The sequence below is a fragment of the Fundulus heteroclitus genome, unplaced genomic scaffold (assembly GCF_011125445.2).
Source record: "Fundulus heteroclitus isolate FHET01 unplaced genomic scaffold, MU-UCD_Fhet_4.1 scaffold_316, whole genome shotgun sequence".
Lineage (NCBI taxonomy): Eukaryota > Metazoa > Chordata > Actinopteri > Cyprinodontiformes > Fundulidae > Fundulus > Fundulus heteroclitus.
Window position 1 is genome coordinate 63,440 of NW_023396726.1, and position 19,916 is coordinate 83,355.

The 19,916-nt window shown below is 42.0% G+C and overlaps 1 protein-coding gene across 4 annotated transcripts in view; it reads right to left on the bottom strand.

Annotated features, from left to right (window-relative positions):
* LOC105922633 (cytochrome c-type heme lyase) overlaps positions 1–19,916 on the bottom strand; it is a 49,036-nt gene that overhangs the window by 8,648 nt on the left and 20,472 nt on the right. For all 4 annotated transcript variants that reach the window (XM_036130257.1, XM_036130255.1, XM_036130256.1 and 1 more), the window contains exon 5: positions 18,726–18,874. In XM_036130257.1, coding sequence (XP_035986150.1) covers positions 18,726–18,874 — 149 coding nt within the window. The remainder of the gene's footprint in view (positions 1–18,725; positions 18,875–19,916) is intronic.

The following is a 19,916-nucleotide window of genomic DNA, read 5'->3' on the forward strand; positions in this document are numbered from 1 at the left end:
CAGGCTCAGATGCTTAAAAAGAAAATTTGAAAGAGATAAGCAATACCAAAGAGACTACACAACCTTTATGAATGAAATCATAACAATTGGGGATGCAGAAAAGGTCCCAGAAGAAGAAATTAACAACTCTCCTGCATGGTACGTTCCACATCATGGCGTGTACCACCATCATAAGCCAGGAAAGATCCGCGTTCAGGACGCCGCGTGATCCGGAGCGCTCACCCCGAAGCCGGGACTTCATTCGGGACCACCTCAAAGTAACGGGGTTCTCCCCTTTTATTTCATTTTCATCTATAGGATGTTTAGAAGTGTCTGGGCAGACGTTAGAACTTTGTAGGTGCAGGTTAATGCTTTTATTCCACGACAAAGTTGGAATTATTTTGCTGAATGTTTTTCTTTGTATGTGCATGCATTTTACAATTGATTTTGCTGTGTTGATTTGTGATTTATCAATAACCCCGCCGTGGGTCATTGCTTCAGTTCTTTTCCATCTTCTTCCATGCTTTCCCCCCCTCTCTTCTCGCTTCTTCTTATCAGTGCAGTCTTTGTCCGAGCTCAGTTCGCGGGCTTTGCTTAAACTCCCAGTTAGCCGCGCCCTGTCGAAGCGAGGCATTATCCCATCAGCGTAAGCGTGGTTACGTCATTAGGACCTCCCCTCACGCATCACGTAAATTGGTAGACCATGCGTCATCGTAGCAGCCATCTTGGGAGGGTGACGTGTATCTGAACTGTAGGGAGCTTAGCTGAACTAGCTTTTGTAAGACATCAAAGCGTCCAGTGAGATTCCCGAAGCTGTTCTGTCTGTCAATGCTGATACGTCAAATGCCGGTGTTTTGAGGGCGGTGTTAAACAACTGTGAGTTGAGTTAAGATCTGCTAACCGCTCATTTTAATCCATTGTTTATTTTTGTTTTGTTCTTTTATTTCCACATATATATTTTGCATGTTTAGTTTTAGTAATGAGTAAGAATTCCAAAGTTGTTGAATCAGATAATTACTGTAACAGGGAATTGCTTTTGGTTCAATAAAACCAACAACTGCGGAATAGACATTGTTTTGTGTTCAATCCAATTCACAGTTACATGGTTATTCAGAAATCAGAGCTAACCTCCTTTGGAGTTAACATCTGACATTAATACAGAGACAATATCACTGGATGGTGATAAGGAATAAGGATTTAAACTCTAATGCGGTACCGCGCACGTGACATCACCGTCTCAAGAGCAACGCCCCTTTTGCCGCTTAGGTAGGGCATACAGGAGAGAAAGCACGGATAACCCAGCTATTACAAGCGCAACAGAAACAGCGATATGACCGACTTTACAGCCGTTAAACTTTCCCAAGACGATGTCCCAGGCACACGGTTTACTGGTCGCACTGTCGAAGAACACATCAACCTTCAGCTCAAACGATGGCTTGAGGTTAGAGGGCTTAAAAAGACTGGAAAACTGGCCGAGTTGATGAACGGTAAGCTTTGTTTTTTTTTTCCTGCGCGGCGATCATGGCAGCGTCGGCCGTTTTCTTTTTTTGTTGTTGTTTGCAATCACCGTCCAGGAATGGGTATATGTTTAATGTTTGTCTCATTTGAAATGTTTTTGAGTAAGCCTGGTAGCAGGCTATCATGTTATCGCCTGCTACCATGATAGCCTATATGCTGTCATGGTAGCAGGCGCTACTTTATTAACATGTCGGCCACCAAAATACTCTTACCTTGACTTGATGTCGCTGGAATTGGGTCAGGATGTTCTTCGGTTGTGCCCTTTCCTCCGACAAAATGCTTGCTACATATGTACTTGAATTTGGTAACTTTTTCCGGGTTGAACTGTTGTGTAGGCCGACCGCCCCGGTCCCAGCGCACACATTTCTCCTTGGCAGTCTTGAAGAAAACATCCTTCATATGCGGCCGATCAGCGTAACTCGAGTCGCTGTTGCACGTTCCATAGCAACAATGTTTAAAAACCATGGTCTTAGATTTGGAAAAAGCATTGCATTTATCGTTTATATTTACTCTTTACTACTACGACGTTTCAAGGTTTTAGATATTAAAGTGTATTTCATGTGGCTGATCTTTCTCTCATCTTTGCAGAAGGCCTGCAGAAAGCAGAGAACTTTAAGTGTTTTTATGAACTCTATTCAGCCATCTGGAGTGCTTACGGATAACTGAGCTGTGTGAACTGCTTGGTACTATCTTGAAGGTCACAGTTGTTCTGCTTATCCCTAACCCTTAGCTTGAGAATGCCTAATAAAAAGAAAGGAGCGGGCGGAGTGCTTTAGAGCGAGTTTTGGAGATCTGTATTAAAGTATTTCTTGATTCTGAGATCAACCAACTCAGAAATACATGCATTAGTGACCATATTTTCAAAAAACTTTAGCATTAAGATCGTGATAGCGCCGTTAAAAGTTTAAGGACTTAAAATTGTCCCTCGGCGACCGCTAGGCTGAAAATCCACACTTTTTGGTCAATGACGTGGTTTGTGGGCATTGCCCAGGCTACGCTACAGTGAGTTCAATGAAGTACACCACAAGAAGTTCAGATGGCGATTCACAAAGTGATGATTTTAACACGAAAGACAGCGCAAGCGTCTGTTACGACTTGGGTAAGTCTGAGAAAAGCATTTTAGGAGAATAAACGGAATGGTTTGCTAATGTATAATTGGAATCGGTGCTCATAATCGCGGTCACGGCTGACCGTTCGGATGTAAACACGGAAACACCTCGTTGAAACTCAATTGTCTGGCATCGTTTATGATGGCTGAAATCCGCCAAAACAGCACATAAAAAAATATGTACATTTAGCACAAACCATAGCATTAATTTTAGCGTAATGTGTTCCCGGAATTTTACTAAATAATCTAGACGTGAGCGCTCTGAGAGCGGACGCGCGTTTATCTGTTGCGCCGTGGCACTCATATTCTCCGGGGGGGGGGGTTCCTAACCGAAAGGGCTGTGGGGATAAACCCATGCTGCTCACTACCTCTCATCATAGCAGTGCCGTGCAGAGAGGTAGTGTAGAGAGCATGTCGCTTCTTAGCAGGCTGCTGTGATGACGGCGAGATTTCACCGCTTCACTGCGCGATGAGTAAGGAGAGAATATGGACATTTCAGCTGCATGAAGACAGCGTTTATTTATATTTTACAATTTTGTAAATAACAGCTGCCGATTAAACTGAATGTTACAATCTTGACATGATTATATGAGTTGTTTTACCGAGAAACCGATCAGAAGCGCCTTGAAACCCCGCCTCTCTGGCTGCAGCACTCCCGACTCAGAGGGGAACAGATTTTCACAGGGGAACTGAATTTCGCACAACACCGTGACTTTTTGGGTTTGGAAATGTGAGTAAAGAGACATTATCCTTGTTGGTATTTGACCAACCATAAGTCACACACTTTTTAGCCATGTTTAATCCGTCTATTTGTCTTTGAAAAAGCAAGTTTGCAACCAGGAAGTATCTTGTTACCATGTCAACAGATCATTTCTTTAAAATTTCCTCAGGTCATAATAATTTTCTAACATTTAGCAACTTGTATGATCTCAGAATCAAGAACTTTAAGCATCTCAGCTCCTCTCCTTGCAAGATAATTTGAAAACCAAACCTCATTGTTGTCTCTCCTTCTTGTGTTGTTAATAAATGTTTTAGGTGTTTGAACCTGACCAAAAACATTGTTTCAAATTCCTGCAGCCGGTTCACTTCTACACGTAGACAGAAAGTGTTGCAAAATATAACAAACTGATGCCAATAATATATAGTACTAGTGAGTTTAAAAGTCAGACCCCTTTTTTATATTTAACATGCAGCTATGAGTTTTGTAAATATGCACTGTTAAGAAAAAAATGTCACAAGCAATCACAAATGTACCATTATTCAGTTAGTTGTTTTATCTTTCTGTATATGTAATATAAAGTAAAAACAAAGTATTAACACTGATGTATGACGAGCTGTCAGTCAAAGGCTTCCTGACACTACTTCCCGTATGATCGTGTCTGCAAGGCCCAATCAGGAGGAGGCTTAAAGAAGAGGTTTGTCTCCACCCAACCTGTCATAACACATTTTCTTTAGCGCGAAAATCAGTCCGAGGGCAGAGAGGCTTTTCGAGAGCGCAGCCATCCTCCAGCGTAGTCGCTGAATAGAAAATTGTGCGCGTGGGAGGAGCTGGTGCACGCGGAGAACGCCCGAGCATGCGTGGAGAGCGATTTTCTCCTCTCGAAGTGGCAGTTTCTCGCGCGGCGGTAGATAAACCATGCCCAGAAGTAGTTTAACATACATGCGAGTATGTTTATTTTGCTCGCGGAGGTTGTGACATATAGGTGATGCCATAGTATTATACTAAAAAAAAAAAAAAAAAAAAAAAAAAAAAAGCCCTGGTTGTTCTTGCCATGGATGAGGCAAAACCCTTCTCACAAAGCTCTAAAACGTAACTGCGTGAGGTTAATACAATTTTGGACCAGACAGATTAGTCTGTAATGGAAAATGGGCTAATATAAATCAATACAAGGCCAACCACAAACCCTTGTCCTTTAGTAAATTTCTGACATTAATATCTATCCAAGAGAATGAAAATTCAAAATATTTGCTGTTATTAATCTTTTTATTATTTTATTTAGTACCATGTTTATTCATAGGGTGATCTTAAAGTTCTTAATAAAATGTTATATTACAATGAAAGGTGAACACAGACAAATTACACTACAGAAACACAGGAATATATTATAAAATGATCCTTTAATAGGCAATTTTTTTCTCATGAGATTGCTACCCTTAAATAGATCCTTCCCTGCAACTGATTCACACGTACAGCCTTTGTCATTTATTCACCTCATCCACTGCCTCTGCTTTCTTTTGGTTAAAAGATGTATTTTGGATTCTGGTACAATACACTGCTCAAAAAAAGGGAACACTTAAACAACACAATATAACTCCAAGTCAACCACATTTCTGTGAAATCAAACAGTCCACTTAAGATGCAACACTGATTTACAATTTCGCATGTTGTGCAAATCGAATAGACAACAGGTGGAAACTATCCATTAGCAAGACACCCCCAATTAAGGAGTGGTTCTGCAGGTGGTGACCACAGACCACTTCTCAGTTCCTATGCTTTCTGGCTGATGTCTTTGTCACTTCTGAATGCTGGTGGTGCTTTCACTCTAGTGGTAGCATGAGACTGAGTCTACAACCCACAACAAGGCTACGTTCACACTGCAGCCTGAAGTGACCCAATTCCGATTTTTTTGCCCATATGTGACCTGTATCTGATCTTTTTATGACAGTCTGAACAACACAGATCTGATTTTTTCAAATGCGACCTGTGTCTATACGGCCGGGTCGCATTTATCCGACCTGTACATCACGATACTCGACAAACGTCATTATTTTGCATCCTGCTATGGAAAAAAGAAATAAGAAGAAAGACGACACCCATAGCGGACTACAATGAGAAGAGCAGTCAATGGAGGGAAAGCTCCGGTTAGAAAATAAATTAATGACCGCAAAATGCGCGCCAGCATTATAATCCATGTTTACTTCCGCGAACACTGAGGACGCTTGCTACGTGTCATCGCGTCCTCGAGTGCGCATGTGGGACACTTAGGTTGAACGCATTCAATTCACACAGGAGATCACATACAAGTCGCATATATTCGGAAATGTGAACGACCACGCAAAAAAATCCAATTTCACAATATAATCCGAATTGAGCATTAAGACCTGGAGTGTGAACGTAGCCCAAGTGGCTCAGGTAGTGCAGCTCAGCCAAGATGGCAATGTGAGCTGTGGCTAGAAGGTTTGCTGTGTCTGTCAGCGTAGTGTCCATAGCAAGGAGGCGCTACCAGGAGACAGGCCAGTACATCAGGAGACGTGGAGGAGGCCGTAGGAGGACCCTAGCTCCACCTTTGTGCAAGGAGGAACAGGAGGAGCACTGCCAGAGCCCTGAAAAATGACCTCCAGCAGGCCACAAATGTGCATGTGTCTACTCAAACGATCAGAAGCAGACTCCATGAGGGTGGTGTGAGGGCCAGATGTGGTGGTTATATTTACAGTCCAACATCGTGCAGGACATTTGGCATTTGCCAGAGAACACCAAGATTTGCAAATTCGCCACTGGCGCCTTGTGCTCTTTGCAGATTCACACAGAGCACATGTGACAGACGTGACAGTCTGGAGACGCCGTGGAAAACGTTCTGTTGCTTGCAACATCCTCCAGTACGACTGATTTGGTAATGGATCAGTAATGGTGTGGGGTGGCATTTCTTTTGGTGGTGGAGGTGGTCGTGGTGGGGTGTCTGACTGCCATTGGGTACAGAGATAAGATCTTTAGACCCATTGTGAGACCATATGCTGGTGCGGTTGGCATTGGGTTCCTCCTAATGCAAGACAATGCTAGACCTCATGTGGCTGGAGTGTGTCCGCAGTTCCTGCAAGACGAAGGCATTGATGCTATGGACTGGCCTGACATTCCCCAGACCAGAATCCAATGGGGTACCGCGCGCGAGCTATTTTTAGAAACACAACGTCACGATGACGTCACATCACGTGGTACGCAGTGGGGCAAACTCCGGAAACCCGCCGCTGTTTCGCTGTAAAAGAGACGTGCGTTAGCCTAGGTTTTACTTGGTAAACGACTGCTTTTTCCAAATCTAAGACCATGGTTTTTAAACATTGTTGCTATGGAACGTGCAACAGCGACTCGAGTTACGCTGATCGGCCGCATATGAAGGATGTTTTCTTCAAGACTGCCAAGGAGAAATGTGTGACACCGGGGCGGTCGGCCTACACAACAGTTCAACCCGGAAAAAGTTACCAAATTCAAGTACATATGTAGCAAGAATTTTGTCGGAGGAAAGTGCACAACCGAAGAACATCCTGACCCAATTCCAGCGACATCAAGTCAAGGTAAGAGTATTTTGGTGGCCGACATGTTAATAAAGTAGCGCCTGCTACCATGACAGCATATAGGCTATCATGGTAGCAGGCGCTAACATGATAGCCTGCTACCAGGATAGCTTACTCAAAAACATTTCAAATGAGACAAACATTAAACATATACCCATTCCTGGACGGTGATTGCAAACAACAACGAAAAAAAAAACGGCCGACACTGCCATGATCGCCGCGCAGGGAAAAAAACAAAGCTTACCGTTCATCAACTCGGCCAGTTTTCCAGTCTTTTTAAGCCCTCGAACCTCAAGCCATCGTTTGAGTTGAAGGTTGGTGTGTTCTTCGACAGTGCGACCAGTAAACCGTGTGCCTGGGACATCGTCTAGGGAAAGTTTAACGGCTGTAAAGTCGGTCATATCGCTGGTTCTGTTGCGCTTGTAATAGCTGGGTTATCCGTGCGTTCTCTCCTGTATGCCCTACCTAAGCGGCAAAAGGGGCGTTGCTCTTGAGACGGTGACGTCACGTGCGCGGTACCCCATTGAGCACATTTGGGACATCATGTCTCGCTCTATCCACCACAGACTGTCAGGGAGCTGGCGGATGCATTAGTCCAGGCTTGGAAGGGGATCCCTCAGGAGACCATTGTAGGGAGGTCATACAGGCACGTGGAGCCCAAACATGCTGAGCCTCGTTAAGGACATTACATAAAATTTAGAACCACCTGTAGTGTGTTTTTCCACTTTCATTTTGAGGGTGGCTCAAAATCCAGACCTTTAAGACTTAATAAAGTGGATTTCCATTAATAATGTTTGGGTGATTTTGTTGTCAGCACATTCAGCTATTTAAAACGTATTTAATAAGAATATTTCATTCTTTCAGATCTATGATTTGTTACTTTAGTATTCCCTTTACTTTTTTGAAGTATATTATTTATTACTATTTAATAATTTTATATTTTTTTGTTTTGACCATATTTGATATTTTTAATCATTTTCTGTCTTGTTAGTGTTGATATTCCTCTCTCCTACAACATACTTTGTATTCAAGATATAGTATTTTAGCCTTTTGTTTATACATAGTTAGGGTTCCAAGCAACGCATAGCCATTGTTTTTCGTGTGTTTTAAAATTATTTATTATTATTAGGGTTTCAAGCCTGCAGCGCAGGCGACGGCTATGCCGTTCATCTGCACTGTGTGCCGAGATCCATATTGTTTTTCGTGTGTTTTTAAATTATTAGGGTTCCAAGCCCGCAGTGCAGGCGAACGGCTGTGCCGTTCGTCTGCTCTGTGAGCAGAGAACCCTATTGTTTTTCGTCTGTTTTTAAATTATTTATTATTATTATTACGGAATTAAAACGCGTTGTGCAGCCCACGCGGATTTGTAACGAATAAATTGGATCAGGTATCTAAGTTCAGAACGTGCACCCCTACTCAAACCCAGAAATTCAGACCCCTCAACAACTAGGGGGCGCTATAACAAAGGACAATGCGTTTTGCGCCAAACTACTAAAACTTGATGTAACTTTGTTTATTGGATGATTCTGCAAAATAAAGATAGATATATTTATCTTTAGATAGATCTCTCTCTCTCTCTCTCTCTCTCTCTCTCTCTCTCTCTCTCTCTCTCTCTCTCTCTATATATATATATATATATATATATATATATATATATATATATATATATATATATATATATATATATATATATATATATATATATATATATAAATAAAATATAGGATCACTCTTAACAGACTGTTCCTTCAGAGCCAAATCTGCGTGGAGGTCAACTACCTGCAAGCTAACTGACTCAGTACAATACAAATATACAGTCAGTTTATCAACATCCCACTGTTAATTCTTCTAGTTCAAACATACTTCATGTAAATTAAAATTATGACTGTTCATTAATATCAAACTAAACAGTAGACATTTTAAACCTCGTTTACATCTTAGTTAAATAGCTTGAGGCTGTACATGTGTAAATTCCTACGTTGAGCGAGGTACTTGAACCCATCACACACGCAGTATTTGATCCAGTCTGACATTTCTCTGTGTTCAGCGCTGGGTTTCGTCCATACAATGGATGATAAAGGAGAGTATTGGATGTAGAAGGATTTCATGCTCTGTGGTAAGGTGATAACTGTATTTCATCTCATGATTTACAAAGACTTGGAAGAGGATTAAAAAAAAACTATGCTGTAATTTGTTAAATTACAGGTCATAGTTTCATAATTAAAAAGGATTTTATATTTTTGTTTTACATGGGTTAAAGATGATTCCGGTGTTTTGAGTTGGGAAAAAAATGTAAAGTGCATGTAAAACATCGCAATGTTAATGTGAGGAATGAAGAAAAAACAATGCTGTAAAAATTGATAAAGTGAGTTTATTTAGCTGAATGCAATAATAATATTATCGTGTGCAGGCTAGGTTTTTTTGTTGTTGCTGATCAAAAAAAGCTGGATCAGACTACTGGATCAGATTCCATGGATTCTCTCTGAAAGGACATGGCGAGCCTGTGCCCCAAGCAGAACTGAACCTCCATTGACAAACTCCATTCTTCTTACTGACGTGAACTTGCCAGTGGTAACAACACGAACCACTGAACAAAGAAAAGAAAAAAACAACTGAACTCGCAACATAATTTGACTTGACTGACGACTGAAATATATTATACATAGTCACAGAGGGTGTGGGCTAGCTGGGGCTGAGTTCTTCCTGAAGTCCACAACCATCTCCACTATTTTTACAGCGTTGAGCTCTAAGTTGTTCTCCCTGCACCAGGTCACCAGATGGTCACCCTCCCACCTGTAGGCGGACTCGTCAACATCAGAGATAAATCCCATGAGAGTGTTGTCGTGCGCAAACTTCAGAAGCTTGACAACCGTTGTTTTCCACTAGTCGGAGGTGCTGCCGCCTCCACACCACACAGAGAGACAGCTGGTCAGAATGCTCTCTATGGTACTTCTGTAGAAGGTTGTGAGAATGTGCAGGGACAGGTGGGCTCTCCTCATCCTCTGCAGGAAGTACAAGCGCTTCTGCGCCCTCTTCACCAGTGATGTGGTGTTCGCAGACCAGGTGAGGTTGACCGTGATGTGCACCCCCAGGAACTTGGTGCTGCTGACCACCTCCACAGCTGAGCTGTTGATGAGTTTGTGTCATCTGCGAACTTCATGATGTGATTGGGGGTGAACCTGGGGGTGCAGTTGTGTGTCATCCGAGTAAACAGCAAGGGGCTCCGGATGCAGCCCTGAGGGGAGCCTGTGCTGAGGATGATGACATCAGAGGTGGTCTGTCAGACCCGGACCGACAGTGGTCAGGAGGTGAGGAAGTGGTGAAGGGGTGTGCTGAAGCCCAGATGTTCCAGTTTTTCCACCAGATGCTGTGGGATGAGGGTGTTGAACGCTCAAGTCCAGGAACATGCTCAAAGGGGGCGGTGCGTGGGCTTGGAACCCGTTAATAACTGCTTGCAGTTCTAGTTAATAATTATTCTTCTCCGCTAAAACGCGTTGGGCAGCCCATGCAGACTTGTAACAAACCTATTGAATCAGGTATGTAAGTACAGAACGTTCCCCGCTACTCAAGCCCAGAAATTCAGACCCCTCAACAACTAGGGGGATTAGTTATTGCGGTGGATTTTTAATTTTGACTTTTTTGAAAAGTAACACTAAAATAAGTGATTGTTAGCTAGCTAGCTCTAAATGTAATTGCTGATTATTCTAAAACCATAACAGATTTTTACATGTCCTTCATAACCCATAGTCCAAATAAGATTCTGCACATGTGACCCGCGTTTGAGGATCGTCCATCACTAGGGGGCGCTGTGATTTCAAGAAATCTATTACGCAAGAATGGCTGATCGGATTTCTACAAAACCTTCTTCATCCCCTTCCAGTCATAGCCCTTAACTAAACTATTACATATGGTAATGATTTAAACAAGTGGGCGGGGCCTATTTCCAAAAGTGTGAAAAAACCTTGAAAACTTAAAAAAATTACTAAAAATCTATTTTGTGGTGTAACGATCTCAGATTTTCAGGATGTATTCCTTGAATAAGGTGTAACAATTCTCTCACTGCATGTATTGAGGTTTTTGAAAGTCCCACACTCTGAATTTTTTAAAGTTTGTGAAATGCAAAAATCAATGTATTTTCGACAAATATTTTTCAATCCCAATAAAAGTGGCCACTATTTGTAAAGCACATTCAGACTAAACGTGGACTTCAGTTTGGTAAAAATCCAGGCAATTTGGACTATTTAAAAGACATTGAAATTCAAATCTTCAAGACTATAAAGTTTAATATTTCTTTTCTCTGAAACGCTTTTTTCAATGGGCATTTAAAAAAAACTCAGTTAGATAAACCACTCTCCGAGATCCATGAATATTTTCAGAATTTTAGAGCAAATCGTTGATTTTTGACGAATTTATGAATTTTATGATCTGTTCACAGCTCTCACCATCCTGAGCTCTGACTCTCCAGAGCTGCAAACAGGGCGGCCATTTTGCCCATATTTGGGCACATCACAGGAAGTGACGTCACATCCTGTGCCGTTTCTAAAGCCGGGCGTACACTGTACGAGTTTTTCAGTCGTGGTACTTATATACATCTCCCCCCCCCCGCGAGCGGAGGAGTGCCGAAACAGGCGGCCAGCGCGGACCGCGCAGGAGTGCTGAAACAGGCGGCGGACCGCGGAGGAGTGCCGAAACAGGCGGCGGACCGCGGAGGAGTGCCGAAACAGGCAGCCAGCGCGTTGCCGCCCTCCCCAATGCCCCCGCGAGCGGGCCGGGCGGAGGTCGCTTCAGGGACGCCCGCTCCCCTCCCTCCGCTGGCGGGGACGGAGAGGAGGGGAGGGCGCCCCCTCGTAGCTCTGCTTGAACAGCAGGATGCGCTCACGAAAACCTCACGACAGCCGACTGAATTTCAAACATGTTTGATTTTCACCGATCGTCCGATTCCTGATCGGGAGGTAGTTGTGAGAAGCCAGTCCCCCCCCCCCCCCCCCCCTCTACGATCAAGCTGAAATTCGGCCCGATTCAAAAAATGCTCGCACGACTGAAGAATCGGCCCGAAAAGGGGAAAAACTCGTACAGTGTACGCCCGGCTTAAGCGGAGCAGAAACTTGAGGGAGGAATTGGAATTTGAAATCAGAAAATCTCCAATTAATAAAGTATTGTAGCAGTGTTTTTTGATATTGAAAATGCATATGATATGTTGTGGAAAGAAGGTTTATTAATTAAAATTATAAAGATGGGTATTACAGGTAGGATGTGTCAGTGGATCAAAGATTTTCAAAAACTAAAAGACAAATACATGTTCAAATAGGTAATTATCATTCTGAGAAAAATATTGTTGAAAATGGTACTCCACAGGGAAGTATAATAAGTCCTTTATTAGTTTCGGTAATGACAGATGATGTGTTTTCTTTGTAACTACCAAGAACTATGCTTGAGAATCAGAGTTTCAAAATATAGATAATGAAATGGGTTTTTCTCTTTTTGCTGATGATGGAGCTATGTGGAAGAGAGGAAGGAATTTGGAGTTTATTACTAAAAAGATGCAAGAAGCTATTTTTAAAGTTGAAGAATGGTCATTAAATGGGGATTTAAATTCTCAGTGGATAAGACTAAAACAATGTTCTTTTCAAGGAAGAAAATTTATGATGTTAAAATAAAATTATATAATCAAGACAGAGTGAAACAATTCAAAGTATTAGGGGTTTGGTTTGACAAAAGAATAACATGGAATATACACATTCAAAGAGTCCTAATTCAATTCAATTCAATATTATTTATATAATGCCAATTCATGAAACATGTCATCTCGAAGCACTTTACAAAGTCAAAATCAATCATATTATACAGATTGAGACAAAGTCCCAACAAGCAGCATTCACTCCTGGAGAAGCATAGAGCTACAGGGAGAGTCGTCTGCATTGTTCATGGCTTTGCAGCAATACCTCATACTGAGCAAGCATGAAGGGAAAGTGGAAAGATAAACCACCTATTAGCGGGAAGGAAAAACCTCCAGCAGAACCGGGCTCAGTATGAACGGTCATCTGCCTCGACCGACTGGGGGTTAAAGAAGACAGAGCAGAGACACAACAAGACAGACAAAAAAGCACAGAAGCACACCATGATCCAGTAATCTGTTCTACATTAGATGGTAATAGCAAGTGATCTGTCTTCCTTGGATGTTCAGGTTTTGAGTGAAAAGAAAGTTGTTGGAGAAAATAGAGTATCACGTAGTGTAATCACTGGTATTCCACTCAAGGAAGATTTGGAAAAACTTAAAAGAAATATACAAGGTGGTGAAGTGCGTAGGTTAAAAAGATTGTTAAAATCTGTGGATTGGGAAAAAATAGAGAGTCTCTCAGAACTGCTGTAGTTTCAAGGTGGTGTTCTTCCTGATAAGGTAAAGATTGGCTTCATGAGTTTTTCTGTTGGAAGAATTATTTTGATATCTCTTATACTTTTTCCAGCTAGAGCGATTTGTTTGGGACCGTTTTTAGAGGATTTTTGAAATTCCTAAAAAATCCCCTTTATATCATAATTTTTTACGCCTTTATTAAAATATTTCCTGCAACAACCGATAGCAAGTCTTCTTCCCCTATCCGTTAAGAAATAAACGCAGAAAAATTTACGTCGCTACCATTTACAGATCAGGAGATATGGAGCGTTGTGTGAGGCAAAGTTCTCCATTATAACCCAATGGGACATATTTTGAGCAAAGTGTCTGCACTTCTGTAGACTGGCCCGCTGCAGGTGTGTCAGTGAGTTTCCATGACGACGGAACTATGAGGGCCAGAGGGAGAGGCTCCTTTGAGATAGAATGGCAACTTTCGACGCTCACCGCAGTTTCGGTGATTAATGTAGGAATCTGAAATTCGTACAGTCACTTCCTCTTGACATTTTTAAATTTTCAAGTGACTTTCAGCCATGTGTCACTTTTCTCTCCCATTTTGGATTTCACATGCTTTCCTATTGGGCCTTTGCTTCCAACAGGACCTGGCATGATGCCCAGACACGACCCAATTGGCCAATACAGCACCACCCACCTGTGGGAAATGGCGCTACACGCCATTTTGGTCAAATGTTGAGTTCTGGGCCCAGATGTGGTGAGGCTGAGTTGCTAAAGGAGGCCAATCTGACCCATGAACTTTGGTGACCTTTGGTGACATTAAGTATTGGCACCCCTTTTTGAGGCACTTCCCAGTACAGGATTTGGACCAAACTGACAGAGTACAATCACCCGGTGATACTGAACACAACCATGTTAGCGGCTAACGGTTGGCATGTTGCTAATCGGAAGTAGCTCTAGGAAGCTCGGACAAACTTCTGCTTTACAGAGTCTGTACCTCCTTTATACAGAATGCTCCACAATAAGTTTGGGCCTCGTCACGTAAAGCATCTCCAAGTTAGGAGGTGTCAAACATCTAATGCTTTTCAATGGGGGCGAAACCCCTTATACTCCCTAGAAATGCAGGCCCACATATGGCTATAGTATATTCAAGTTTGAAATTCTACTTCTGCTTTGTTAAACGATTCAGTGTTTAGAATGAGTTAGGAAATGTTTGGTGCCTTTCCCTCAGTTTTTTTCTTCTTCTAATCATTCAGCTATTGTTCTTTCATGTTCAAATTCTTCAACTCTTTCAAATTCTTCAACTTTTTCAACTTCTTCAATGCTTTTCAGCTATTTTTTTCTCTTCTTCAAAGATCTTCTGCATCTTTTGCTCAATCATTCAGCTATCTGCATTCACAGTGCATTTTCGCAGGAAATGCAAATTTTTCTAGTTCTTCTTCTTCTTAGTGTTTATTCTTCCTAATGCGTTTTTACTGTTTAAAGTTTGATTCGCTTCTCCTCCTACAATTTTTCTCTGATTTCAACCATTCAACTTTTAAACTATTCAGCTTCTTCTGGAATGGATGGCTATGTCTTTTTGTACTTTTAACTCTTCAACTTTTTAAAATATTCAGCTTTTTCTGCAAATTTTCAGCTTTTTTTCTCCCATAGGAAATGAATGTAATTCACTAAAATTCCGCTCAGGAGTTAAATCCCAGCTTTGGAGTCCGCTGTCCTGGTTCCGCTCGGCGGTCGGTCCTTCAGTCCGCGGGGAAACGGGAGGAAAGTCCCTTCGTCCTTCTTCTGGGCTTACAGTCGCTTTGCTCAGCCCAGCAAAAGCGTAGTCCTCTTTCGATCACTGGGAGATAAGGAGGCTTCCAGTATTTGATCAGAGGGAATTAAAAGTACCTTTTAGAGTCTTTTAGGGAATAACGTTTGCTTCGAAAAATCTCGGTCCAGCGAGAAACTCGAGCAAGTGGCGTGGGGGGGAGTTTCGAGTAGCACAGCTGTGTGTCTTCTCAGGTTGGCGGTGCGCCAGAAAAAGAAGATCGATTGTGGTCTGTTGCTGGGTTTTATAGCCATTACCCTAGCAACCTTATCTCGATCGGCTGCCATTTTGCCGTGTTGCATGATGGGAGTTGGTGGCCATTTTGACCACATTGCATCATGGGTAATGCGGTCAGTCACGTCCCGAATTAATGCAGTTTTTGTCATGTCCCGTAATGGCATAACAGGGCTCAGGACACAGCCCCGAGGAAAGCCTGTGCTGAGGGTGATGTCATCAGGTATTCTGTCCGACCCGGACCAACTGAGGTCTGTTGGTGATGAAGTCTAGCAGGCAGTTGCGAAGAGGTGTGCTGAAGCCCAGATGTTCCAGTTTCAATGGTGTTGAACGCTGAACTGAAGTCCAGGAACATGCTCAAGGGGGCGGGGCGTGGTTATTAAGAGTAGTCTTCCACCCCCCTTCCTGTCAGCATACTTTCATAAAAAAAGCGAGCCACTACAGCCATGTAAAATCCCAAAAGAGTAGTGTCAGGGTTTTCCTCCCTCTCTCCCACTGGTGGCTGCTGATGAGGTGGTGTCCAGTGTTTCACCCGCGGTGGCTGCCTATAAGCGGACGGCTGTTAGCACATCGTTAGCCAACGCAGTCAGCCAACGTCTCACGACGTCTATCGTTCCCAACGTAACTTTGTCTCTTGTGCTCCAGGTCGGATCAGCTTAGGTTCCCTCTCCGGAGCACTCTCAGGACTCCCAAGTCTCTGCCAAGCCGGTCGGCTGTCGACCCGCTCCGCAGCCCTCCCGAAGATCCCAGCAAACCTCCGTAAATCCTCCGTTACCGCCCCAGCGTAACATCTAGCTGACAGCCGTCCAGCCACAGCCTCCTAGCTCGATCGGCCGAAGCCTGCTTACCTTCCACCCACAGACATGTATACGTAGACGCAGCGTCGTCGGGTGAGAGGCGGGCTGACAGAGCGGCCATCTTGGGTCAGACCAAGTTGCGGTCAGAGAGAATACACGTCAATTCAGGTAAGATGTACTTTGTTTTCAGACACTCTGAATCAGGTGAATTCTTAACCGATTTCCAGATAAATGAGCTGACTGAAAACGTCACCCTTTTAGGGGCTACATGGGACCAATTGATTGAATTAAATGATTGTCTAACTTAATACATAATTTGGAATTTGTATTAACAGTTAGCAAACTTCCAGAGCTACTTCCCAGGATGCCCGACTTTTGCTCCGCTTATGGGCGCTAAGAAAAGGACACTTCAAACCAGATCCCGGAAACTACCTTCCATAAGTAAGATTTTATGATAGATAATCCTCATGCTTTACAGTTACAGTTTTTTCTGGCATCAACTCAACACAAGATCTGGCTTCTTATTTCACTCCAGGTTTTCCAAAGACAGTGCACTAAGAAAAAAGTGGAAGCTGGCCGTGCGACGGGATGGTTTTGTTGCAATGAATCGATCTATGTTGTGCAGTGAGCACTTATTTTTTTATTTTTTTATAAACATTTATTAGAGGATCGGCCCCATGAGATGAAACATCTCGTTTTCATGGGGGTCCTCAGTAACATATCCAAACAATGTAGAAAAGTAAAACAACAGAGTAGATACAATATACAAGAAAAAAACAACAACAACAACGCACTCACGCACACACACACACACACACACACACACAAAAGCTCGCACTATCCCCCTCGACACAGAAAGAGTAAAGTAAATCACAGTGATTCCCAAACTGCAGTATTTATACCACTAAACAATAAAACCTTATATAATCTTAGACTCAGCATGATGGTGCTATGAAAGTTGAGCATTTCAGGTGTGGTATTAAGTGTGGCACAATAATCCCAAATATAACTGACAAAGTTGACAATACTAGATATGTATATTTCTACATATAGACACATTCATACAACCATAACTAACATGACACATATTACTGCTAAGTCTAAAATACTAGAAACATAGACAAGTATTCTGAAGATGTGTTAACAAAGCAGTTCGGAACAGAGGAAAAGACGTAAGCGAACGGATAGATGCAGGAAGGCTGTTCCAGCCCCTCGTGATTGGAAAAGCATTGGGAAAGCTTGTTTCCCAAATTCTCTCTTAACTCTAGGGACAGTAAAGAAGATCTGTTCGTTGTGACGGAGATTATATTGTGAACTGTAAGGCACTTGGGATGAATAATATGGATATTGAAAGTAAATGCATTTAAATATAAGCTGAAACCAATGATAAAACCAACTTCGAGGAAGAGGACTTCGACCAGACACGACAGATTTTGCGGCTTATACTGAATGATGTTATACCATCTATATTCAATTTTCCAACTTCTCTCCAAAAAGTAGATCAGTGCTGTTGTCATCACATACTCTTAAAAAGTGGCAAATGGTCACTGATGAGTATCTGTTTTTTTGTACAGTTTAAAGTGCCATTTGTAAATGTATTTACACATGAAATAGGAAGCTATCCTGCTATGATAAAAGGTAGTGTCATGTATAGTCTATGAAAGAGAGAGAGAGAGAGATATGATCGGTTCCAAACTGGTAAAGTCATGTTCAAATTTGGGGCTCTTTAGTTTTATAGGCTGGATATTGAGTATTCCCATTGCGCTGTGGTGATTCAGTGGAGTGTTCTTTGGGTAACAACAGTGGCAGAGCGAAGCTTCAGGAGAAGGAGCTAGAGCAGTCTCTGTGAAAAGGAGCGAAGCGGACTCCCCATGCAGTGGCTGTCGAGAGGCCAGTGCCTGGGCTTTGTCCTCGCTACCTCTATTAAGCCTAATCTCTCCCACATAAGGCTTCTGTAGCAGCAGTCATTGCACTACCCTCTACCGCACACACACAATGGTTAGATCAATGGACATGAAGAACAACTTATTGAACCACAGTCTTCATAGACAAAACCTCACAGCTTCCAGCTTAGTGAATCCAATTTCCAGTTTTCTACTCTGTAGTATTGAGTCGGCAAATAACGGTTGATCCCCCTCCCACTCCACAGTTGGCTGGCCACGGCAAATCAATGATGGTTGGCTGGCCACACCCACGGCAAATAACTGACTCACATAAGCACTCCAGTACCTGGATTGTATTACATTGACATCTGCAGTGCCTGTATGGGAAGACTCCTAGAATACACAATGGTTATAACTTCTGACTCTACAGCTATTTACACACAGACACATCTGGTTCTACCATTTAACTCTAAAAAAGCTACGTAAAGTCTTAGTGCTGCTCAAGAACAACGTGTTTGGTACTCATGAAAAATAAATACACACAAATCAGTCTATGAAATGAATCATACTGTTTAACCCATTAGCCGTCAAGGCCCACCCGTGGGTCAGGTATTACTTCATTACCAGAGCGTTTTTTAAACAAAAAAACTTGTGCTTCACATTTCACACACACAACTGAGGTAATCTTTCTTTAGATAGATATAACATCATCTACAAAACAGGTACATCACTGAATGTAAAGCAGTTTAGCAAAGCTCAGACTGACCCCTTCCGCAGCATGGCATTCCAGAACATCTGCTCTGATGGATAAACCCAGTTCTTTTCTGCGCCATGACGAGGAATGTTGGATTCCTGTCTGGAGATGGAAAGGTTAAATGGCTGATCTGGAGCTGCCGTTTGGTTTGGAGGAGGCATCTGTACAAAGATGAAAATTTTTACCAAAGGTTAAGCACTTTACCACAAACTGTTAAGTAAAAAAAAAAAAAAAAAACATTAAAAGACAGAGACTGTTTACAGAATAATCATTGCAAGTTGAAACTAAAATCTCTAGGGACCAAACTGTTTTATTTACTGGATCCTTCATCTTTGTAAAATTACAAAAGCATAACCACAAAATTGGGATGAGAAATAGTTTTGTTGCCACATGCCCTTGGCATTTTTAATGTTTAGCTGCTTCACAACCTGAGAATTAAAATTTATTGTTTGAGAGTTTGCACCACTTCATTGACAGAACATGTCTACAACTTTGAAGATGTATTATTTTTCCTATATGAAGCAAACAACTAATAGAAAAAAATAACAAAACTTTAGCATGCAGAATTGTTACCCCCTAACCTGGCCAGCCAGATTGATATTGGGAGAAATCTGACCAAAGGGCTCCTGAACAGGAGGAAACTTCATCTTGACATCTTCATTGTTAGAATAAACAAACTCTATTCAAGAACCCCAATGGTTTCAAACCACTGACAAATTTTTTTTGTATTTTTCGCATAACATCTTGCCAAAGTCAAATCCCATTTTACACCACTAGCTCTGTAAACAAAGCTTCAAACAACATATCTCTAACAAGCCTTGACAGGGGCTTCAGCTGGAATCCCATGACATACCTGACAAGCCTAAACATAATCTGGACATCACTAGATATTCGATAAAATTTTATTTATAAAGTGCCAATTCACAACACATGTCATATCAAGGTACTTTACAAAGTCAAATTCAATCAAATCATACAGATGGGTCAAAAAGTTTCCTTTATTTGGAGACCCAGCAGAGTGCATCAAGTTTTGACAAGCAACATTCACTTGTCATTAAAGGTCGTAGTCTTTTTGTTTCTTTTGTGTGTACATAGTTCTTTTAGCTTCTGTTTATCTTAATTTTGCATAGTAGTTTTAGTTAAGTTTCACAAGCCTAGTAGAGAGGATTTGTTGATTTTAATATAGTGTTAATTCAGATAAAC